Source organism: Muntiacus reevesi, chromosome X (genome assembly GCF_963930625.1).
Source record: "Muntiacus reevesi chromosome X, mMunRee1.1, whole genome shotgun sequence".
In the NCBI taxonomy this organism is placed as follows: Eukaryota; Metazoa; Chordata; class Mammalia; order Artiodactyla; family Cervidae; genus Muntiacus; species Muntiacus reevesi.
The window spans coordinates 17893982-17919438 of record NC_089271.1 but is presented as its reverse complement, the minus strand read 5'-3'; the positions used below and the strand labels follow the sequence as shown (position 1 = coordinate 17919438).

Sequence of the window (25457 nt, the reverse complement as noted above, 5' to 3'; positions counted from 1 at the left end):
GATACATGCTGTTTGGTTGTGGGGCTGAGTCAGTTACGTTGGGTGGATTTTAGCCTCACTCTGAGTGAGTATCAGGGTTGTGGACAACATGTATTTAAATCTCTCATTTATAAGGTGAAATATAAGTTATAAAATGATGTTAATTTTGGTTGAACCCTTTGTATTACTGTGCACTTTCCCCACCCCCCTCCAACATATCGTAAAGCCTTAAAACAAAGTCACCAGCATGCTCTTTCTGTGTCTAACCTTTTGGAGGTGCCTTTTATTGTTGAGCTGGGATGATTGTAGCTGATTGGCCCAAATGATCAGAGAGCAACAAGATGGCTTAGGAGGATAATAAATCCTGCAGTTCTGTGCATCTGTGTTTGTGGCTGTGTAAAAATCTCAAATTGCAACTGGCATGTGTGTTGTGTGTGTCCATGTGTCTCGTGTTGGATTGCAGTCGATTGGAAAATGGATACCAGTGCGATGCATTGTTTTCAACATGTCTCCTATGTGTGACCTAAAACCACGCCACTCGTTTGTCGGACTCCCAAGCGTGCCCTGGGTTCAGAGCAAATTAACCTCCGTGTAAGAAGTGCTGAAGCTGAGCTCCTGTCAGTGGTGGGGGCAGGGAGAAGGGTGATCATGAGAGGACAAGGGCAGTTGAGAAATTGTTCGACATCTCAGCCAGTTAGTTATTGTAGCTCCTCAGCACATATGAAAGGAGAAATGAGAATAACTGCAATAGTGATTATTTTCCTTCATTGCTGTGTCCGCCTGCTATTTACTGTGAACATTCCAGGGAGCAGAGCTGCTAAGCAGAGGCTGGTTTAAAAACCCAGAGTCTCAGGCATGCTGTGCCTGTTTTTCTGGCATTGAGGGATGAGGGTGGGGCAGGGCTGTCACCAAAGTTTTAGATCTATTTTTAAGCCTAAAGGACAAATTTTATAAATATGAGCTGCTGTTTATCCTTAAAAAAAAAAAACCCTTTCTACTCTAAAAATAATTTGTTGGGAAAAAGTTTGTGAATTGTTTATTGAAGAAAGATTCAGAAATTCAGCTGAGTGTGTTTTCTAATAAATAAATTAAAAAGTACACACACACACACATTGTTGTTTAGTTGCTAAGTCATGTCTGACTCTCTTGCGATCCCATGGACTGTAGCCCACCAGGCTCCTGTCCATGGGATTTCCCAGGCAAGAATACTGGAGTGGGTTGCCATTTCCTTTTCCAGGGCATCTTCTCAACCCAGGGATCAAACCTACATCTTCTGCTTTGGCTGGCGGATTTTTTTTACCACTGAGCTACCAGGTAAACCTATACATATATGCACACACACATATATTTATAAATATATATGCATACATAAATATATGTACCACTGTGTAGCTACTGTCTGAAAGCAGATGTGGCTTCTTGGGAAAGAAATGAGATTTCTGGGTTATTAATGCCAATGTAAGAATGTAGAAGAAAGTTCAGAATTTTTTGTCCTGGCATTCCTTTTCAGATCCTCCAAATCCTTCTCATTTCTTATCACCAAATTGGTACGTTACCTCTTTTGAGAAGGCTTTTCATTCTCCCCACACAGAATAAATGGCTCCAACTTCTTTGCTTACCAGTACCCGTGATTCTACTGTAACACTTTGTATGGTTTTGTAATAATCTCTAACATTTACCAGGCACTGTTCTAAGTTTAGTTTATGTTTTGTTTTTTTTTTTTTTAGTTGTCGTTAACAACTCTTGAGTTAGAAACTGCCGATATTCTCATTTAAATGATGAGGTAGACTGAATAATGGTTCCCCAAAGACCTTTACACTCTATCCCCAGAACCTGTGAATATATTACATTATGTGGCAAAAGAGACTTTGCAGCTATGATTAAATTAAGGCTCTTAAGATAGGGAGATTATAATCACCATGGTTCTTATAGAGGGAGGCATAAAGACAACACAAAATACGTTGGGCTACATAAAAATTAAAAATGTCTGTGCATCAAAGGTTATAATCAACAGAGTGAAAATAAAATGGAATGGGAGAAAATATTGCAAATCTGGTAAGGGATTAATATCAAGAATAATAAAGAAGTCTTATAACTTGACAGCACCCCTGCCCAGTAACCTGATTAAAAATGGCCAATAGAACTGAATGGACATTTTCCAAAGAAGATTAACAGTTGGTCAGTAAGCATATGAAAAGATGTTTGATGTCACTAATCATTAGGGAGAGGCATATCAAAACCACAGTGAGGTCACCTCATACCCATTAGCATGACTGCTATACAAAAAGTAACAAGAACCAGTGACAATGTGGAAAAATTGGAACCCTTGTGATCTGTTGGTGGGAATGTAAAATGGTGCAGTCATTACGGAAAACAGTATAGCAGTTCCTCAAAAAATTAGAAATAGGATTGCCTTATGAGCCAGCAGTTCTACTTCTGGGTGTTTGTCCAAAATTATCGAAAGCCATGTCTCAAAGACATATTGTTTATCCGTGTTCTTAGTAACATTATTCACAATAGCTGAAAGGTGAAAGCTACTCAAATGTCCATTAATGGATAAATGAATAACCAAAATGTGATATATCCATATAGTAGAAGACTATTCAGAAGGAGACACATGCTACAGCATGGAGGAACCCTGAGGACATTATGCTTAATGAAGTAAACCAGTCACAAAAAGACAAATATTGTATGATTTCATTTGTATGAGATGTCTAAGGTAATCAGACTCCTAAAAACAGAAAGTAGAATGGTGATTACCAGGGACTAGGGGGAGAGAAGAGTGGGGGGTTGTTATTTAATGGGTATAGAGTTTCAGTTTTGCAAGATGAAAAGTTCTGGAGACTGGTTGCACACCATCTGAATGTACTTAACACTACTGAGCTATACACTTAGAAATGGTTAAGGTGGTAAATTTTGTTATGTGTAATTGATCACAACTAAAATTTATAAAAGAGAGGAGGTAGGAGGATCAGGATCAGTGATGATGGAAACAGATCAGAAAGAGAGCTTTGATGATGCTACCCTGTTGGCACTAAAGGCAGAGGAAGGAGCTATATGCCAAGGAATGCAGGCAACCCTAGAAGCTGAAAAAGACACAGAAATCTTCTCTCTAGAACTTGCAGAAGGAACTCCTGCCAGCACTTTGATTTTAGCCCAGTGGAACAGTTCCTGGGCTTTTGAGCTCCAGAACTTGAAGAGAATAAATCCAAATTGTTGGTAAGAAACTAGTATAAGGACTATTTGGTTCAGGGAGGTTAGTACCTTGTTTGAGGTCACCTGGTGATTAAGAGCTGGTGTGCATGCCCATGCCACTTGGGGTTCCAGCCTTGCTAGATGCTGAAGCCTTGGAGATCATGCACCATCTTGAGCCCCACTGCATGATGAAGGGCCTAGCACATAGCTTGGACTTCATAACCTTGGCAGAAGGGTTGACAGTGGTGTTCTACTCCCTTCCTTCTCTTCTCCTTTGCTAATTAAAGAAATGTAGATTAAATATCATTTTCTCTAAACAGATGGGCAGATATTACCAAGTTTAACCAGCACTCTCTCATGCTATTAAGTGAAAGTCGTTCAGTTGTGTCCGACTCTTTGTGACCCCATGGGCTACACAGTCTGTGGAATGCTCCAGGCCAGAATACTGGAGTGGGTAGCCTTTTCCTTCTCCAGGGGATCTACCCAACCCAGGTCTGCCGCACTGCAGGAGGATTCTTTACCAGCTGAGCCACAAGGGAAGCCCAAGAATACTGGAGTGGGTAGCCTATCCCTTCTGCAGCAGATCTTCCCGACCCAGGAATTGAACCGGGGTCTTCTGCATTGCAGGCAGATTCATGCTATTGGTGGGTGTGTAATTGAGACAGACTGTTTGGAGGCCAGTTTTGCATTATCTGTTAAAAGTAAGGATGCGCCAAGTGTTTGACCCAGAGATTTCACTTTCAGGAATTTGTGCCCAGTTACACTTGTGCATGTGTGCGTAGTGTTGTTTGTCATTGCTGAAGACTTGAGACAACTGCATGGTTTTATGTGGGTTACATCCAGGAGGGAAAAGGACTGTCTTCACCTACCAGGTTCAAAGAAGTTATCCATTTAACCAGCCCAAAATAAAAAAACTTAGCAGAAGGCGGGGGAGGGGTGGCCACATGGCAGGAGCAGATGAGGTGTATATTGACATGTATTCTACACTCCAGTCCCAGTGCTATATGTGGCAGTGGACTTTCTGTCAGACCTCAGAAATGGCTGAAGTTTGCTTGTCACAAGTCTTTTCCTCCATCAGTGTGCCAGAGAGCCAGTGGTGACAGTGAGTATACTTCTGTTTATGCTATGGTGACAAACATGTGGCTCCCCATGAGTCCTTCTGAGGACTGGAAGGCAGAGGCAGTGTCCACAAGTCCCCAAGGTGGTGTCTGCACTCTGATTTTCCACCCTCCCATTTCCCCAGGATCCCCACACTCCCAGCTCTGATTTAGCATCCTTTAATCTGGGTATTTCTGCTTGGTCAGATTTCCACCATCTGAAATCTCCTGTCCCTCACAGCCAGATCATCTGCTCTGATGCTAGTATACTCCAGAGGTGGATTCTGTGCTGCTTTGACAAAAAAAAAAAAACCCTAAAAACAAAAAAACCCACCACATATTGTATGAGTCTATTTGTGTTAAAAACAAGTAGGGGTGCACTGCACCCTCAGACACACACACATACACAACTTCACATTAATGATTCCTAGGGAAGACTAATGAGATTTTGGCAGGGGGGAAATGGGTATAACTTTTACTTTTTGCTTTATACCCTCTTTTACTATTTGGTTTATTTTCAGTGGACAAGCATGTGTGCCTCTAAAATTGTTACATTTTTAATCAAAGTTACATGGTATATATAATGTATATGAATAATATGTGGGTGTGTGTATGCTTTAAAACTCCCATTTGAGTAAACAGCAGCTCCAGGTCTCTTCTCATGTTCTTGCTTTACTTTTAGGATACAATCACTTTTCACTTCAAGCTGTTGTTTAATAGTATTTGCAGCTCTACCTCTAAATAACAGGCATGTGCTTCTATCTCCTCTTTTGTGACTTCTAGGGCATTATCTATCACCTATGATGATAGTTGCAGAATTTAGCTCATTTACCACCCCCATCTGCCATCCTCCCTATATGTGGTCATATCTAAGGTTTTGGTTTAATCTCTATGTAATGTTTTTTTATTACTATAGAAATGTTGACATTTATTACAGCAAGAGTATGCCGTAATTAATTTCCTTATGTAACTTTTCATTTTCCCTAGAGATAATAATTTTCTTTTTTTGTCTGTCGAGTTGTCCTAGGACATTCGAATCTTCTCAGACCTTTAATGAAACAGTTCTGTGAGACGCCTCTCAGTCTCTCTCTTCGTCCATCTAATTCCACCCCTCTATCCTTCCTGCTCCCCTCTCCCACCTGGGATAGTACCAGCGGCCTCCGGCTGAGCTGGTCTCTGGAAGCTGCTGCCCCACAGCCAGCCAGGAAGTCCCATTACCTCTCCCTTACTGCTGCCTACCCTGGGTCCTGGATTCTTCTCTCCTTCATTTAGTTGTTTAATTTTGTAGAACACACTTTCTAGTAGCTTTCTGAGTGAGTGCATAAAAGTTCATTTTTGATACTTCTGCCAGACCTGCCACACCTTAGAGTTGTTGCCCTTGGACATTTTTCCCTTTCCATACCCCTCACCCCTCCATGCCTGGCCTTGTGTTGGTGGGTGAGGTTCCTGCTCCTGGTGATAATCAGAACCTGACAATGTTGGGGCCCAGAGGTGGTGCCTTTATCCACAAGATCTCACTTCATCTTCAAAATATTTTAATCTTCCGTTTGACAACTAACAAAAGTGAGGCACCCAAGGTTACCCCCTCAGCAGCATCAGAGCCAGAAGTTGACCTGAAGTGTCAGCTGCTGGAACCAGTGGCACTGCCTTTCCAAGCCCAGCTGCTTCTTACTGGAAAGAGAAATATCAGTCGTGGGGTCTGAGTGCCAAATGCATGGTCATGGCTGTAGGGTGAGTCTAACTGTGAGTGCATGCCTGGGTCTGGTTGTTGCTGACTTCAGCTCTACTTAGCCATCCTTTGCTAGAAGTATCTTCCAGTCTTATTGACACATGCACGTGTGTATGTCTATGTATGTGTGTGTGAGAGAAATTGTTTTATAGTTATTCTTCTAGCTCTCTGTGAATTAAAATGCTCCACCTATCATCCCTGTAGGTTTGGTATGATTATTTTTATTGCTACAGTATCTGCTTCCAATCAATGTAAGAATTTCACCCGCCTCTTCCCACTCCTTTTGTAATACGAAATGCCTCATTACTTAACAGTTTTCTGCTGATTGTACAGTTTAGCATTTGATCTTTTTGTTAACCACAGTCAGGTGACCACACACAGGGTAATTAGATTAACCTGCCCCTCCTCTTTACTGAAACAGTATAAAATCTGGTATTCTGTTGGCACATGCTTGCCTTAGATTAATGATCTTGGAGTTGCTGTGTGGAAATTTGCATAGCTCCCTACAGCTCTGAGAAATGAGAATGCCCAGCTGTCTAAAAGCTTTAATCAGGAAATGAGCATGAAATGGCATTGTTTTGTCACAGGCTTGGAATAATTTATTCTTGACAATCAAGTGATCCTGGATGGACATGTGTATAAACAATCTTTCAACAACCAGTAAACAGGTGCTTTTATGTTGGTGAAAATTCAAGGATTTCTTTACTTGGAAGTGGCTTTCAAATTGTTGGCTCTTACACTAGTCACTTCTGGAAGTTTATTCTATGATCATTTTCCTTGTCTCTCCTCTTTTAAATAGCAGTTTATGAAAGTTGGCCTTTCAGAGTTAGAGAAGGGGGAACATTTGGAATATACATCGTTTGTGGGTGGAGCATGGTGTAACTGTCAGGCTTGCCTACAGAGCTACCCAGCCATCAGCCCTCACTCAGCAACCCCCTCCAGCTTTTAAAAATTGAATAAATTTGAAGTGTGACATTGTGTAAGTTTAAGGTGTACAGTGTGTTACTTTGACATGTTTATGTGTTGTAATTGGGCACCAGTATACTGATATTTATCATATTATATCATTATAATACAGTATTATTATATGTATTCATTATACTGTGAATTAGATCTCTATGTCTTATTTACTCCTTATTACAAATTTGTGCTCTTCAACACTCATTCTTTGTTGTTGTTGTTGTTTTTTGTTTTGTTTTTTTGTTTGTTTTTTTTAACTTTTTTTTATTAGTTGGAGACTAAACACTCATTCTTATCACCATCCCTTATACCCTGGCAACCACCATTTTGCTCTTTTTTTTTTTTACAGGTTTAATTTTTTATTTTTAAATTTATTTTTTATTAAAGAATAGTCAATTTATAGTGTTGTGTTGATTTCTACTGTGTAGCAGAATGACTCAGTTATACACATATATACATTCTTTTTTTCCATTTTTGGAATTCTTATTTAGTTTTAATTTTAACTTTAAAATTTTTATTAGAGTATAGTTGATTTAAATGTATTAGTTTCTGCTCTACAGCAGTTATACATATGCATATATCAGTGAATCAGTTATACATATGCATATATCCACTCTTTTTAGATTCTTTTACCATATAGATTATTATAACAGTATTGAGAAGAGTTCTATATTCTTTTCCATTATGGTTTATCCCAGGATATTGAATTTTGTGCTTTACAGTAGGACCTTGTTGAGTTTCACTTTTTTTTTTTTTTTTTTTGTGGTGGGGGATGAGTTTCACTTGTTTAAGTTCACAAAGAAGTGATATCATACAGTACTTGTTTTTTTTTGGACTTGTCTCACTTGCTGTCATGTGATCAAGGTCTGTCCATGTTGTTGTAAATGGCAAGGTCGCTTCCCTTTTCATGGCTGAATAATATTCCACCGTGTATATATATACCACATTTTTTTTATCCATTTATCTACTGATGGACTTTTGGATTGTTTTCTTGATCTTGGCTATTGTGAATAATGCTGTGATACACATGGGAGTGAATATATCTCGTTGAAATCCTGTTTTCATTTCCTTTGGGTATATACCCAGAAGTAGAATTGCTGGATCATATGGTAGATCTGTTTTTAATCTTTTGTGGAACCTGTGTATTGTTTTCCATAGTAGTTGGACCAACTTCAGATTCTCACCAGCAGTGTATGCAAGTCCCCTTTTACTACATCCTCACCAGTACCTGTTGTCTCTTATCTTCTTGATAATACCCATTTTGACAGGTGTGAAATGATATTTCATTATGGCTTTGGTTTACATTTCCCAGATGTTTGGCTTGTTTTTTTCATGTGTCTGTTGGCCATTTTGATGTCCTTTTTGGAGAATTGTTTATTTAATTCTTTTGCCCATTTTAAAATCTGATTTTTTTTAGTTGACTGAGTTTTTTTTTTATATTTTGAAGATTAACCCCTTATCTGGTATATGGTTTGCAGAACTTTTCTCCCATTCAGTATGTTGTCTTTTGATTTTGTTAATTGTTCCTTTTGCTTTGCAGAAGCTTTTGAGTAGTAGTCCCATTTGTTGTTGCTTTCTTTTTTCTTTTTTTATTTATACCCAAATTACTGCCAAGAGTAGCATCAGTGATTTTTTCCCCCTCCATTTTCTTCTAGGAGTTTTATGGTATCAGGTCTTATGTCTAAGTGTTTGATCCATTTTGAGTTAACTTTTGTGAGATGGATGTCCAATTTCACTGTTCTGCATGCAGTCCTCCAGTTTTCTGGGAATCATTTTGAAGAAACTATACTTTCCCCATGGGTATTATTGATTCCCTTGTTGAATATTAGTTGGCTCTGTAAGCAGGATTTAATTCTAGGCTCTCTACTTTGTTCCATTGGTCAGTGTGTTTATTTTTATGCCCATACCATGCTGTTTTTATTTCTATGACTCTGTAGTATACTGTAAAATAAGAAAGTGTGATACCTCTGGCTTTGCTCTTTTTTCTTAGGATTCTCTCTCAGCCCTTTTTTGCCTTTGTGCTTATCTCTTCTTGGGACCCACTTCCCCCAACCTGTTAAAGAGAGGTGATAATGCTCCCTACTTCTTACTGTGGCCATGAACACCAAATGAGTTACACTCCATGTAAACCCTTAGACCAGCACTTTGCTCCTAATACACTCTTCATAATTGCAAGCTAATTCTATATTTTTTAGAAGATTTAGGAAAATGAAGAATGTATTTGATTTCTTTTTATATTTAAAAGATCCTAGTGTATTTAGATTTTTGAATTGAAGCATGGTTAATTTACAGTGTTGTTAGTTTCTTTTTTTTATTTTTTAAATTTTATTTTATTAGTTGGAGGCTAATTACTTCACAACATTTCAGTGGGTTTTGTCATACATTGACATGAATCAGCCATAGTGTTACACGTATTCCCCATCCCGATCCCCCCTCCCACCTCCCTCTCCACCCGACTCCTCTGGGTCCTCCCAGTGCACCAGGCCCAAGCACTCGTCTCATGCATCTCACCTGGGCTAGTGATCTGTTTCACCATAGATAATATACATGCTGTTCTTTTGAAACATCCCACCCTCACCTTCTCCCACAGAGTTCAAAAGTCTGTTCTGTACTTCTGTGTCTCTTTTTCTGTTTTGCATATAGGGTTATTGTTACCATCTTTCTAAATTCCATATATATGTGTTAGTATGCTGTAATGGTCTTTATCTTTCTGGCTTACTTCACTCCGTATAATGGGCTCCAGTTTCGTCCATCTCATTAGAACTGATTCAAATGAATTCTTTTTAATGGCTGAGTAATATTCCATGGTGTATATGTACCACAGCTTCGTTATCCATTCGTCTGCTGATGGGCATCTAGGCTGCTTCCATGTCCTGGCTATTATAAACAGTGCTGCGATGAACATTGGGGTGCATGTGTCTCTTTCAGATCTGGTTTCCTCGGTGTGTATGCCCAGAAGTGGTATTGCTGGGTCATATGGGAGTTCTATTTCCAGTTTTTTAAGAAATCTCCACACTGTTTTCCATAGTGGCTGTACTAGTTTGCATTCCCACCAACAGTGTAAGAAGGTTCCCTTTTCTCCACACCCTCTCCAGCATTCATTGCTTGTAGACTTTTGGATAGCAGCCATCCTGACTGGCGTGTAATGGTACTAAACAGGCATTTCTCCAAAGAAGACATACAGATGGCTAACAAACACATGAAAAGATGCTCAACATCACTCATTATTAGAGAAATGTGTTAGTTTCAAGTGTGTAGCAAGTGGTTCAGTTATATATGCTGCTTCAGTCGTGTCCAACTCTGTGTGACCCCATAGACAGCAGCCCACTAGGCTCCCCTGTCCCTGGAATTCTCCAGGCAAGAACACTGGAGTGGGTTGCCATTTCCTTCTCCAATGCATGAAAGTGAAAAGTGAAAGTGAAGTCGCTCAGTCCTGTCTGACTCTTAGCGACTCCATGGACTGCAGCCTACCAGGCTACTCCATCTATGGGATTTTCCAGGCAAGAGTACTGGAGTGGGGTGCCATTGCCTTCTCCATCATATATATATATACATACACACACACACAAACACACACACACACATATTTGCATTTCTCTAATAATTAACGATATCAAGCATCTTTTCATGTGCCTGTTGGTCATGTGTATGTCTTCTATGGAGAAATGTCTGTTTAAGTCTTCTGCCCATTTTTAAATTAAGTTGTTTGTTATTTTTTATGTTAAGCTGTATGAGCTGTTTGCATATGTTGGAAATTAAACCCTTGTTGGTAGCATTGTTTTCAAATATTTTCTCCCAGTCCATAGGTTGTCTTTTCATTTTGTTTATGGTTTCCTTTGCTGTACAAAAGCTTTTAAGTTTAATTTGGGTCCGTTTGTCTATTTATTTTTGTTTGTTTGTTTTGGCTGCATCATCTGGTATGTGGAACTTCCCTGACCAGGGATTGAATCAGCATTCCCTGCAATGGAAGCTCAGAGTCTAGTGGTTAAACTAGATCACCAGGAAAATCATATTTATTTTTGTTTTTATTTCCATTACTCTAGGTGACTTTCCTGAGTTCATTGGTGATCCCTAGTAGTTTTCTGATAACATCTTTAGGATTTTCTGTGTATAGCATCATGCTGTCTGCAAACAATGATAGTTTTACTTCTTTTCCAGTTTGGATTCCATTTATTTTTTTTCTTCTCTGCTGTGGCTAAGATTTCCAAAACTATGTTGAATAAAAGTAGTGAGCTTGGTCATCCTTGGTCTTTTCCTGATCTTAGAGGAAATGCTTTCAGCTTTTCACCATTGAGTATGATGTTAGCTGTGAGTTTGTCATATATGGCCTTTATTATGTTGAGGTATGTTCCCTCTATGCCCAGTTTCTGAAGAGATTTTAGTCATAAATGGATGATGAATTTTATCAAGAGCTTTTTCTGCATATTTTGAGATGAAAATGTTTTTTGTTATTCAGTCTCTTAATGTGATGTATCACATTGATTGATTTGTGGATACTGAGGAATTCTTGCATCCTTGGGATAAATCCCACTTGATCATGATGCATGATCCTTTTGGTGTATTGCCGAAGTTGGTTTGCTACTACCTTGTTGAGAAGTTTTGCATCTATGTTCATCAGTGACATTGGCCTGTTATTTTCTTTGTGTGTGTGTGTATGTGATATTTTTGTCTGGTTTTGGTATAAGGGTTATGGTGGCCTTATAGAATGAATTCATAAGTGTGCCTTCCTCTGCAATTTTAGAAATAGTTTAGGAAGGATAGGTCTTAACTCTTCTCTAAATATTGGTAGAATTTACCTGTGAAGCCATCTGGTCCTGAACTTTTGCTTGTTGAGAGTTTTAAGATTACTAATTCAATTCAGTACAGGTAATTGGTCTGTTCATATTCCTTGTTTCTTCCTGGTTCAGTCTTGGGAGATTGTACCTTTCTAAGAATTTGTCCATTTCTTCTAGGTTGTCCATTGTATTTGCATATAATAGCTTGTAGTAAGTAGTCTCTTATGATCCTTTGAATTTCTGTGGTGTTGGTTCTTCTGCATTTTCATTTCTGACTTTATTGATTTGAGCCCTTTTCCTTTTCTTTTTTTGATGAGTCTAGCTAAAGGTTTATCAGCTTTGTCTTTTCAAAGAACAGCTTTTAGGTTCATTGATCTTTTCTATTGTTTTTTAAGTCTCTATTTCATTTATTTCTGCTCTGATCATTATGATTTCTTTCCTTCTATTAACTTTGGTTTTTGTTTGTTGTTCTTTCTCTAGTTGTTTTAGGTGTAAGTTTAGGTTGCTTATTTGAGATATTTCTTGTTTCCCGAGGTAAGCTTGTATCATTATAGACTTCCCTCTTAAAATTACTTTTGCTGCATCCCATTGAGTTTGGATCATTGTGTGTACATTTTCATTTGTCTTTAGGTGTTTTCTGAATTCTATTTGATTTCTTCAGTGATCCATTCGTTGTTTAGTAGCATATTGTTTAGCTTCTATGTGTTTGTGTTTTTTGCAGTTTTTTTTTTTCTTGTAGTTGATTTCTAGTGTTGTGGTCTGAAAAGATGCTTTTATGCTGATAGAAGCATGCTTTTTTGCTGATATGATTTCAGTTTTCTTAAATTTACCAAGGCTTGTTTTGTAGCCTAGCATGTGATCTATTCTGGAGAATGTTCCATGTGCATTTGAAAATACTGTGTGTTCTGCTGCTTTTGGATGGAATGCTCTATAAATATTAATTAAGTCCATCTGATCTAATGTGTCATTTAAGGCCCATGTTTCTTACTGATTTTCTGTCTGGACCATTATCTTCCATCCTTCTTTGTCTTCTGTAACAGTTTTTAAAGTCTGTTTTGTCTGGTATAAGTATTACTGCTCTTTCTTTTGACTTCTATTTACATATGATGCCTTTTTCCATCCCCTCACTTTCAGTCTGTATGTGCCTCTAGATCTGAAGTGAGTCTCCTATAGGCAGCAGGGTCTTGTTTTTGTATCCATTCAGCCAGTCTGTGTCTTTCAGTTCAGGCAATTAGGCTGTTTACATTTAAGGTAATTATTGATCTGTATATTCCTGTTGCCACTTTGTTAATTGTTTTGAATTTGATTTTGTAGGTCTTACCGCCCCTTTTTTCTTTTGTTCTCTTCTCTTGTTATTTGATGACTATTTTTACTGTTATGTTTAGATTCCTTTTTCTGTTTTGTGTGCATATCTATTATAGATTTTATTTTGTGGTTACCATGAGGTTTTTGTATAGGAGTCTGTATTTATATGTGCTGGTTTTAAATTGCTGATCTCTTAATTTCAGAGACCTTTTAGATACCCTGCATTTTTACTCTCCTCCCCTCACAATTACTGTTTTTGATTTTATATTTTACATCTGATTGTTTTGTGTATCCATTAACTGCTTATTGTGGATACACATAATTTTACTACTTTTGTCTTTTAACCTCTCTAACTGTCTTTGTGTGTGGATAATTTCCTACCTTTACTGTATGTTTGCCTTTATCAGTAAACTTTTCCATTTTGTTACTTTGTTGTTTCTAGTTGTCATCTTTTCTGTCTAGAGAAATTCTTTTAGCATTTGTTGTAAAACTGGTTTGGTGGTGTTGAATTCTTTTAGTTTTTGCTTGTCTGTAATGCTTTTGACTTCTCCATCAAATCTGAACAAGAGCCTTTCTGGGTAGGATATTTTTGGTTGTAGGTTTTTCTTTTTCATCACTTTAAATATATTGTGCCGCTTCCTTCTGGTCTGCAGACTTTCTGATGAAAAATCAGCTGATAGCCTTGTGAGAGTTCCCTTGTGTGTTATTTGTTGCTTTTCCCTTGTTGTTTTCAATATTCTCTCTTTATCTTCAATTTTTGTCATTTTGATTACAATGTGATGTGGTATATTCCTTGGTAGGTTAATCCTGTATGGAGCTCTGTGCTTCCTTGCCTTGGGTAACTGTTTCCTTCCCTAGTTTATGGAAGTTTTCAGCTATTATCTTTTCAAATATTTTCTCAGGCCCTTTCTCTCTTTCTTATCCTTCTGGGACCCCTATAATGTGAATATTAGTGTGCTTCATGTTGTCCCAGAGGTCTCTTAAATTGTCCTCATTTCTTTTCATTCTTTTTTCTTTTTTGTTTGCCAGCAATGATTTCCACTACTCTTTCTGTGAGCTCACTGATCTGTTCTTACACCTTAATCTACTGTTGATTTCTTCTAGTGTATTTTTCATTTCAGTTATTATATTCTTTAATTCTGCTTGGTTTTCTTTATATTTTTTAATTCTTTGTTAAAAACTTCTAATTTCTTGCTCTGTGCATCCATTCTCTTTAGTTCTTTGGTCACCTTTATGATCATTACTTTAAACTTTCTCAAGTAGATTACCTTGTGTTTACATTTTTTCCATTAGATTATTAGTCTTAGAAGCAGTTGTGACTGTAAAAATTGACAGTCAGCCAGATACATGTACTGTTTTCATTTATATCTGACACAAAGTAGGTACTCAAATAATGGTTAAAAGAATGATGGAGGTAATGGTAATGGCTAACATTCATTGTGTACCTGCTGGCCAACACTTATTGAGTGTCTGGGGATGAAAGATGAGTGAGACCTATTTCTTACCCCTGAAATACTTACAGAGTAACTGAGAGAGAGACTTGACTCAAGAGTACAGTGGTCAGTGCTGTGACTGGGAACCCAGCAAAGGGTCAGAGAGGCACAGGATTGTAATAATCATCAAAGCTATTTAAAAGATGACAGAAAAAAGAAAAGAAGAAATGGATATTGAACTATGGATGTCCCTTCTTTTTTTCCTCCAAGAGCAATCTGTTTACCTAGAAAAAGGTCCAATAATTTATGTGTTTCAGATAGTACAGCTTCATGAAGTAGATATGATACTATCAGTAACATTTAAACTTTTTTCAGGAAGAGATTGATAGAGAAAGTGCCCATTCCTTAGGGAGATCAAATTAAACAATTTGAGATTGTTTAATTAACCTTTTTGAGTGTAGTTAACTAATCCCAAACTGTTAAACTCCTATAGCTTGCACTCTGGGCACCAAAGCAAAATGTATTCTCCCCATAATAAAAGTGCACATAAGATTTAATATTGCCTCTTTATATGCATTTTATTTGTCTTTATCAGTTGTTATCATGCCATTAATTATATTTCCATAATATTGAGTTTTGTATGAAATAATTGAAGAAATAATTGATTATTGATTCTGTCATGATTTTCCCCACATTTTAACTTTCCCGTGTCCCCTTCTTGATGAACTATATGTGCCAAAGAGCTTTCTTTTTAAGTTTTGTATTTGTTTATATGTACTGTTCTCACTTTGACTGGTTATGTTGGGAATCTTTCAAATTAGCAGTGGAAATGATACAATCCCAACTTAATTCTTGTTTGCAGAAAAAGTAGCAGTCAATAGTCTATAATGATTGGGAAATACTAAGCACATTTTAATTATTAATTTTGAAGTCAATTTAAATTTTGTACAGGCAAGACAGTTGCATGGTACCAATTAAAAGGGACAAAATAAGTTTTCTGTCTCTTAACCACCCTGTTTCCCCTTCTGAAGGTCGTCTCAGGTATCCGTTTGTTGTTTTGTATCCATTTGTGTGCATAATGAGGCATGCACACAAATTCACACAAATGTTTGCATGCATTATTAGGCTTTTTTGCCCAGTAACATGCCTTGGAGTATATTCTCAATGACACTTCTGGACCAACCTCATTTTTAGAGGGTTGCATGGTATGGATTCATGGAACCAGTTCGCTACTGAAGCATGTTATATTCTTTCAGTCTTTTGCTAATTTAAGCAATGCCATAATGGTTAATCTTGTACATATGCCACTTTGAACATGTGCAAGTATATTTGCAGTTTAAATTCCTAGAAGTGGAAATACTGAGTCAAAAGGCGTAGGCTTTTACATTTTTGATAGATAATTGCCACATCGCTTCCCACAGAGGTTGTACCAATTTATTCATCAGTTTATACTCTCAGTGGAAAGTATGAGAGGATGTCTTTCTCTCTATCATTGCCAATATTATATTACCATTTTTTGATTGTTTTTGACAAATAAAAGCTATCTCGTATCAGTAAGACTAAGAAATTCACTGGGTATAAGAGAGAGCCATTGAGAAACTTTATGGTATTTAATATCAAGGGAAAAGATATCTCATTGTAAGTAAAAATTTATTTATATCTCTCTCTATCTAGACTGTCACCTTTTGGGGAGTTTTGTGCTTGCTGTTTCTGTATCTCTCATACTTATTCTTTGCGTGAGTAGCAGCTGTATGCCAGGCACTGTGCTACATGCTATGAAAACCAAGACAATGTTCTGAGAGAGTCCACACTCTATTGAGAATACTTGTGTAAACATTCTAATACAGAAGGTGTAAATTTTACAGTTTTCATATAAGAATATAGCCAAAAGGATTTAGGGTCCTTCTGGTAGTGAGTACTGTACAGGTATTGTCAAATGAATCTCTCTGTAATTTGTATTTCTCTTATGAGTGTGATTAAACATCTTTTCATATGTTTGTCGCTTTTTTCTATGAATTGTGCTTTCCTATTTTTAGTTGGGTTATTCATCTCTTTGCTGATATTTTGTGGAAAAAGATCTTCCTATATCACAGGCAATATTCTCCCGCTTTGACTTCTGTGTTCCTTGATAAATTTTCTTTTTTTTTCTATGCCATATTTATAGTTTTCTGTAGTTTATCAACTCTTTCGTCTTCTGGATTCTGTGTCGGACTTTCAGAGAGTCTTTCCCACTATGAGATTTAAAATCTTTCTCTCATGTTTTCTTCTAGTGTTTTTAAGGTTTCATTTTATATAAGTACATTCGTTTTGAATATTCACAGTCTAGAAAGAAATGGTATTGGCTTATTTTAAAAAAATGAGGCACAGTGGTAATTTTCTTACTGTATCTTCTACCTACCACCCTCATGCCAGACCTGCATCCTCTTAGGTGAGAAGTTACCTGTGACCCAGTAAATACCAGTTATGTCATTGTAAGGATCATATGGATCTCAATGTTGTCATAGCTTTGAGCTGAATTGAAAATACTCCCCCTTATCTGTAGATAGCCATCCTGCTTATTACATCCTGCTAGATTGGCCATTCATTTGACAAATATTTATTATGTGCTCATTAAATCATGTCCAAACAGTTGGTATTGACCCCCTTTGATCCAACGGTAATAATCTACCTGTTTAGCAGGGCATGGGCATATATATATAAAGGCATTGAGTGTCATACAGGTCATTGTGTCATACATCAGAAAGCTGTGTCATCTCTTCAGAACATGAAATTAGTCAGTTTCATCTTTGTCTGGAATCTAGCACTGGCTGAACTCTTCACAGCATTCATTCCTATCCTGCAGGTCAAGAGCCTCTTGCCTGGGCTTGTGTAGTGGGTGATTCTTGGGAGATAATAGTGCAAATATATGATGGATATCATTTGAAGATTTACATAGAGACATGACATAGGTTTCCTGCTACTTAAAAAACTTTTCTTCTTAGCTTTTGAGCTGAAAATATCTTAGGTATATTTATGATAGTATGTCAGAGCACTTTTTAAAGTGGCAGCGTATTTTGTAAATATAAGGAGGTCGTTGTGGTACGAGACATCAACGTGGTTTCACTATGTAATTTTTAAGGGAAATTATGAAATATTTCAAGCATTGGAAAAAGAAACTGAATAACGAATACCAGTGTAGTCACCAGTCTGCTTTATCAAATCCTCATATTTTGCCTTATTTACTTCAGATATTTTATATACATTTTCTTTACAATTCTGTCTAATATACTTGGTGCATTTTGTGGTTCAGCAGCATGAGTACTTCAAAAAATATTGTAATAATGAGATGTATTGTTTTAAAGAAACAGTCTTAGAGATAGAGCTGAAGCTCTCTTGGTGTCTACTATTATTTTCAGGTTACTTGCAGTATCTTCCTGGGTGTTTTAAGACTGATATTGTGAAGGAAGCCAAATGGTAGGAAAGCAGAGCCTCTGTGAGCAGGGAATGTTCATGGAGCAGCTTCTTCGTAAACTTGCCTTTCTGTGTGTGAGGAGGGCAGGAAGATATCATGCATCTGTGTGTGAGTGGGGGGCATGGCAATGTGCTATTCCAGGATTCTATATCTATTCAAAACTCTCTTGATCAGTAGATTTGGGGTAGTTTTTAGTGACTTCTTATTATTTCCTGCCAGTGGTAATTTTGCAAAAAGATTTTCCATGAACTAGTATAGGGGGCATGGCTGTGATCCCACAGCCCTATCTAGCTCTAAAGGAAACCTTACCCTTCAGAAAGAAAGCAACCAGGTTTGAAGGCAGGTTGACAAACAATGCCTCGTTTCCCTGCCCTACTTCAGCCCTGAGCTTTAGGGGACCCTGCCCAGCCTTGCTCTAATGCTGCGAGAAGCCTGGCACCAGCATTTCTGGCTAGTCAGGACAGCACTGAGCTCCCCTGGTGTCAGTGTCACCAGCCTTCTCTATTTGCCTGTATTCTTGGTGGCAGGAGAGAAGGAATCATTGTGAGATCTGAGGAAGTCAGCTATGGGGAGAGGAAGTGCCCCTTGGAGAGAGCTGAGCCACTCAGTTGATTATGTCAATTAGATGAGACGCCCCTTGGCTCACCTACTTGGTAGGGTGCATCTGGCATATTCTGACCATTTATTGTCTTAATGTTGATTCCAGAAGGCTTTCCACTCCCTGAGATGACTATTAAAACACCAAAGCACTAGTTTTTCTAGTTTTTTGACTAGAAAAAACTTTTTCTAGTTTTTGACTTCCTGGAATGAAATATTAGCACATTTCGATTGAAGAGAATCTGTCTTCTTCTGGTTTATGTGTTTATGCTTTTCTTTTACATTGAAATAGCATACAGTGAAGTGCAGAGATCTTAGAAATACAGCCTAATGAATTTTTACGTGTGCAAACCATCACCCACATCAAATTGTCTAACACTTTCATCCTCCCAGCAGGCTATCTTGTACCCCTGCCATTTGGTACCTTCCCAAGGGTAACTTCTATTCTGAGATCTCTCACCATTGATTAGTTCTGCCTCTTGTCAAGCTTCACATAAATGGAATCATACAGTATGTGATCTCTTGGGTCTGACTTCTTTCACTCAACATTCTGACTGTAAAAATTCATCCATGTTCGTAGGTGTAGTTCTTCTTTTAAATAGCACTTGCTATTTAATGATGGCATTAATTATGACAATAAGTAATCAATTTGTATGCTACTCTCCAATTCACTGTTTGATCCTGAAGGCATCTCTCTAATGGTGCCAAAGCATCTAGCATTAAACTACTTTTGGGGATGATGAAAGAGTCGCTTAGAGGCTTTCACTACTGACCCCAAGGTCACCCACCTGCTAAATGATGATGCCAGGACTAGTTTTGGTTTGTTGACAGCATTCTCTCTGTCCAGCGTGATGTCTCTGTCTTAACTTGTGTCAGAAGTTGGTAGAAGACAGAAAGGGTGAAAGCAGGGAGGGCCCCCCCAACCAGACCTTCATTGATATTTTGCTGTGTAGTATTTTGGTTAATTGAAAGAAGTTGAGGTTCAACTGAGCCAACCCCCCAGTGCCTGCCTAGTATGTAATGGATGGGGAGGGAGAGGTGAAAAGAGGGAGCTGACTTAACTCTGCTCCCAGCTACATCCAGGCAGTCCTGCTTATCAGAAAGTAGACTCTGCTAGCTCCTAGTGGTGTACGAATTATGCCTTTGCCCAGTGAGGCTGCTGTTTGCAGGCTGCTAAATGTGTCACAGAATTTTTGCTAGAGTGGCATTATCAGGGTTTCTTGGCCTCCAGTTGTGGATAAACCATCTCAGACTCTGACGAGCATACTGCTTTGGGAAGCAGGAATGGCGTGAATTCCCCTCTCCGTTCACTCAGGAGGTCCTTGCAACACAGTTTGAGTGTCATGGGAACATCAATAGTTTATTGATGGCCTCAATTTTGCGGTCCAAGCAGAGTTTCTGTTGTTAAGGCTTCAGATTTGAGAAGAGAGAAACTGGGTTTCCCTTACCTCCTAAAAAGGTTTAGGATAGTGGATACCCTGACTATTCTGTTGTGTTTTAAAGCAAGCAGAATCATTGCTGATTTATATCTGCAGACATGTATGAATTTCTGTAAGCCCACGTGTCCCACAGTTTTGACCCAGGGTGTGTTCTATACCACTGAGAGAGTAGGATCCATTCTCAATAAATGATTAATAACTTAGGCCTCATCATTAGAAAGCTGAGACTGAGGGTTGGGGGCTTGGAATGCTCATACCCAGGAAATCTGGCATCCTCCAACTTGGATCAGAACCTCGGAGAGCTCCAGGTACAGGGATCCTGGCAACTGTAGACAAGCAGGGGTTATTCCAGTGTCAAATCCACCCTCTTCTGCAGCAAAGAGCTATTTTGTGTGAATGATAAAGAGTCTTCAAGGATTTCAGCCCTAGTTTTTGTGGGCTTAGGGATAAAGCAGTATTAGATTCTTTAGGTGTGGAGGAAAGTGAAGTTTTCCACTGGAGCCATGGCTGGGGTGATTTGAGTCTCCTCACTATAGTCAGGGAGCTTCCCAGGTGGCACTCATGGTAAAGAATCCACCTGCCAGTGCAGGAGACATGAGAGATACCAGTTCGATCCCTGGGTCAGAAAGATCCCCTGGAGGAGTGCATAGTAACCCACTCCAGTATTCTTGCTTGGGAAATCCCACGAACAGAGGAGCCTGGCTGACTACAGTCTATAGGATCTCACAGAGCCAGACACAACTGACGCAACTTAGTATACATGCACTATAGCCAGGACACTGGTTCTTCGGGGGAAGTGAGCCATAGCAGGAGAGGTCTGCCTGGAAGGCCCGGAGCTGGGTTCCACGGCCCTCCCTGCCCCATACTAGTCTCATAGCCTTTTGATGGTGTTGCATCCTCCCTGACTGGGTCTCATGATTCTTGTGTGCAAAAATATATCAGTCTAGAAAAATCAGGTTGTTTTTTCTTTTTCAGTAACAAAATGACAGTGTTATTGTGAAGAGCAAGTGAAGAAAAGTCTGTTACAGCACTTTAGTTTATATAAACCCTTGCCAATGTAAGGCTGTGTCATTGCTAGCATTGTCACCTATTTTTGGAGCCCCCCCAGTAGGGGTCCATGACATCAGATGTCTGTGAATGTCAGGGTGTTCAAAAGGTGCACCACTCACCTTGCATGCGCACGGTAGTTGGTACATGGGGTCAGTACATACGTCAGATAGGTTGAGCCAAAAGTGAATACACAGGGACGTGTGACTTGCGGTGCAATTTGAAAAGTTTCTGAAGGTAAGAGCTTTCCCTGTGGTCTTTTGGAAGTAATTGGAGGCTTTGAGGAGGAGAGTGACAAGAGTGGACAGTAGTTTTAGGAAACCATCCCTTGAGGCAGTGTGGAGGTGGAACAGGGAGGGCGGGACTGGAGACAGGCAGCATTTGGGGGAAGAGTGGTTCAGAGGTGAGCTCTGAAGCTAGACCATTGAGTTCCAATCCTGGCGTCTCCTTGTTTGACCTCGGACAGGTTTCCTCAGCTCTCTGTGACTTGGCATGTGCATCAGTAAATAGGGCTGTTCTGCATGTTAAAAGTTGCAGTCCAGGTGCAGCTCTTAGAGGAAGCTTTAGCACAAGGTAAACTCTCAAAAGTAAGATGGTATTCATGTGTATTTTTTATTGTGGTAAAAAATATATATGTAACACAAAAGTTACCATTTTAGCCATCTAGAAGTACAATTCAGTGGCATTCATTGCATTCACAATTTTATGCAACCATCACCACTGTTTCCAAAACTTTTCATCACCCCAAACAGAAACTCCATAACTGTGAAACTTTAACTCTCATCCTCCCATCCCATTACTCCCTGGTAACCTCTAGTCAGCTTCTGTCTCTGAGTTTGCCTATTCTAGATGTCCCATATACATGGAATCAGATCATTTTTTGTCCTTTTGTGTCTGGCTTATTTCACTTAACATGATGTTTTCTAGGTTCATTCATGTTGTAGCATGCATCAAAATTGTATTGCTTTTCAAGGCCGAACAATATTCTATTGTATGTACTTGCCACATCTTGTTTATTTGTTTGCCTTTTGATGGACTCTTGTGTTGTTTCGACTTTTCGGCTTTTGTGAATAATACTGCACTAAACGTTAGCATACAAGTTATCTGTTTAGGTCCCTGCTTTCAACTCTTTGGGGTATATTACCTGAAAGTGGAACTGCTGGATCATATAGTAATTCTGTGTTTAACTTTTTGAGAAACCACCATACTGTTTTCCACAGTGACTGCTCCATTTTGCATTCTCACCAGCAGTGTACAAAGATTCCAATTTTTCCACGTCCTCATCAGCACTTGTATTCCTTTACAAAAAAAAAATCTAGCCATCTTGGTGGGAATGAAAGGGTATATCATTTTGGTGTTGATTTAAGTTTTCCTAGTGAATAATAATGTGGAGCATCTTGTCATGTTCTTATTGGCCATTTGTATATTTTCTTTGGAGAAATGTCTGTTCAAGTTCTTTGTTGTTTTTTTTTTTCTCATGTTTTTAAGGCAGTATGGGAGGAAGGAGAGAAGTAGATTAAGGAAGTAGATAGAGCCCAGCTGGGTGGCTGGTTAGATATGAAGGTTAACGCTGAATCTTCCAGCCAGGGTAAGTGGGCAGATAATGAGCTATCAAGCAGGATAGCTCCCGTCGCTCCCAGAGAAGGGGCAGATCGGAGAGAAGATGTTTGGTTTTGGTGAGGTTACACTGAGCTTGGGTGAACCTGGTTGTTGGGCCAGTGGAGAGTCTGCAGGATGAACTGCTATGACTGCGTGTCTGGTTGGTTTCTTTGGAAAAGGGCAAGGCATATTTTAGGTTTTGTCTCCTTGCTTCCATCTAAGAAGCAACTTAAGGAATTGTGTCATCATTAGGCTTATGTATCTGGCAAATGTGAACAATCATTGGTGTGGGGCACAGAATCTGAAATTTATAAACCAGATCCTCTCCTGTTGCTGGTTTCTCAGCCCTTAAGCACCTGCTTCATCAGATCAGTCCTTCAAAGCTCATAAGGTGCTGCTCTGAAGCCTTGGGTGTGAACATTCTTGACAACCATGGCTTCTGAGGCTTTCCCCAGTGACCACCCCAATTTTTCATGTTTGCAACCCCTTCATCCTTCCCCAGCTGCATGCCATTAATGGTTAGTGCTAAACAAGTACTCAGCATGTCACCCACAGCCCACTGAATTTCTCTGAATCACTCCTTGGCAAAACTGGATGTTGCATCACTGCATTATGTTGTGTCCAGTTGAGAAATTGGTGTTTGCATGGTCATACCCACCCTACAGTGGAGAGTGATGTTTAAGCAACTCTTCTACCCACAAAAGAAGCAGCCATTGGGAAAGAAGACCCCATGGTGGCTGCTTTTCTGTATTTCTAGAGCCACAGCAGGCTGGCAGCCATCACTAAGAAAGCATCCTTTCATGCAACTCAGGCTGGCAGTGTTTGCAGATTGTCCCCTGATGCCATCTGCCCGTGAAGCTGCACAAACCCCCAGCAACTGCTGTTCTAGCAGGTGCCAGGCTGCTGAGGTGGGAGTGCGTATACAGACACGCGCATGCACACAGCTTTATGCTGTGTTGGCCTGGTGCGCCAGCTGAAACTCTCACCCTAGCAGAGCACCAGCCGCAGTTGCTGGTTTCCGGTGGGGCCCTGGTGAGGGAGAGAGGGCGAGGCTGTTGTGAACAGGGCCAGCAATTGGGGAATTGGATACGGTAACTAACACTTGGGTGTGTAGGAAGCTGCTAGGCAGTGGCTATGTTTTGACAAGCTTTTGTTCTGTTCTTTCCACCTCTGCCCAGGCCAAAGTGTGGCCTCCCACCAAACTTTCCATCTTCCTGTTCATTCTTTGAAGGACCCATGCCCAATTCTTGCCCCAGCCTCTTTCTAAAGAACACATCTTTCCTCTTTGAGCCCTTCCTGACACCCAGGTATGCTTTGACTCCAAGTGCTTAGCTTTCCCTTCTTCTCAAGTCAATGTGATCCTGGGTCCAGACAAGCCCAGAACCCCAGCCCAGATCTGCAACTTGTCAGTTACTATCATTTCTGACTCTTAATGCTTTTGAACTAATTATGTAAATTATTAAAGTAATTTGAAAGGATTGTATCAGGCATCAGGTTTTTAAAATCCAGATCTTAATGGAGCTTTGATAAGAGACTACCTCATGTAAACTTTGTGTGTAAAGGGTCAGGTATTTGGGGCTTGAATTTCTGCTCCAACTCCTCAACTCTGCTGTTGTGGCATCAGAGCAGCCATAGAAAATACCTAAATGAAATGAATGGGCTTGTATTATAATGAAACTTTATTTACAAAAGCACATGGTGGGCTTAGTTTGCCGACCTCGGCTTAGGACGATAGTCTTTATTTTAGTTTGTTACCTGTTTTTTTCTTGGTTAAGGATTAAAAAGCCAGAGGAACTTGGTAACTGTAAATGAACTTAAGTCTTCTTTTGGGTTTAGTGTAACTGTGAGCGCAGTGGTGATTTGGGAATATACTTCTTTAAACCCCTGTTGGGAAGAATAGAAACCAGAAAGCTTTTGAGGGGTGACTGTGCTTGGCCAAAGCTTGTCATTGTTCAAAAAGTAGAACAGACTGTCACTTAGAGTTGTATGGTGGCCTTTATGATCACTTCACCACAGTCACAGAAAGTTGAATCACTGTATTGGACATTATTCTGCTTTATAGGACCAGGTGCTTCTCTACTAAATGTAAGGAAAACAAACAACAAACACATAGGAAATGGTGTTTCTAAAATTTTGTGCTGAGTTGAGGTCACTGTAGTTCATTCCAGAAAGCTGAAGCTTAAAATAGAGACGTTTGAAAATGTTAAACTACAATCTTGTTTTCCTTTTCTCTATCCTCACAGGAAATAAAGAAGGAAATGAAGAAAGAGCCTCTCTCCAGCAAAGCTCCAGAAAAGCCCATGCACGAAGTGTCCAGTGGAAATGCTTTGCTGTCTTCTGAAACAATTCTAAGAACCAACAAGAGAGGTATGGCAAAGGAGAGAGAGCTCTCTCCCCACACACAAACCCAAACTGATAACTGCTGGGTGAACTGGATCAAATTTTGAATTGCTGGAAAATTGAATGTCATTGGTTTTGTATACATTTTGGATGCACACACAGTCATACACAGCAAGTAGCGATACAATAACCATACTAAAGGAAACTAATGAAAATTTTTTTTACAGTGGTAGGCTAAATTTCTAAATGATAATTTTTCTAGGACTTTAGCTTTCTCTTTCGTGTCTATTTTTATGGATGAAAGGTGACTTCAGAGAATGCTATGGTGCTGGCTAAGCCGAGCATGTCTGGCCATGCTCTCTTCTTAATTTAAGGGCAGACTTCAGCAGTCTCTTTCTCTCTCCGACTGCTGGGCTCCCAAACACAGGCCTTGTCTCTCAGTTTAGGAGGCAGTACTTAGAGAGATGCAGCTCATTCAGCCTTCTGTGTAACCAGAAAACCTTTCACCATC

General features: G+C 39.3%; 1 protein-coding gene across 2 annotated transcripts in view; it reads left to right on the top strand.

Annotated features, from left to right (window-relative positions):
• SH3KBP1 (SH3 domain containing kinase binding protein 1) overlaps window positions 1-25457 on the top strand; it is a 338270-nt gene that overhangs the window by 102030 nt on the left and 210783 nt on the right. For both annotated transcript variants that reach the window (XM_065915717.1, XM_065915718.1), the window contains one exon: window positions 24850-24973. In XM_065915717.1, the coding sequence (XP_065771789.1) occupies window positions 24850-24973 (124 nt within the window). The remainder of the gene's footprint in view (window positions 1-24849; window positions 24974-25457) is intronic.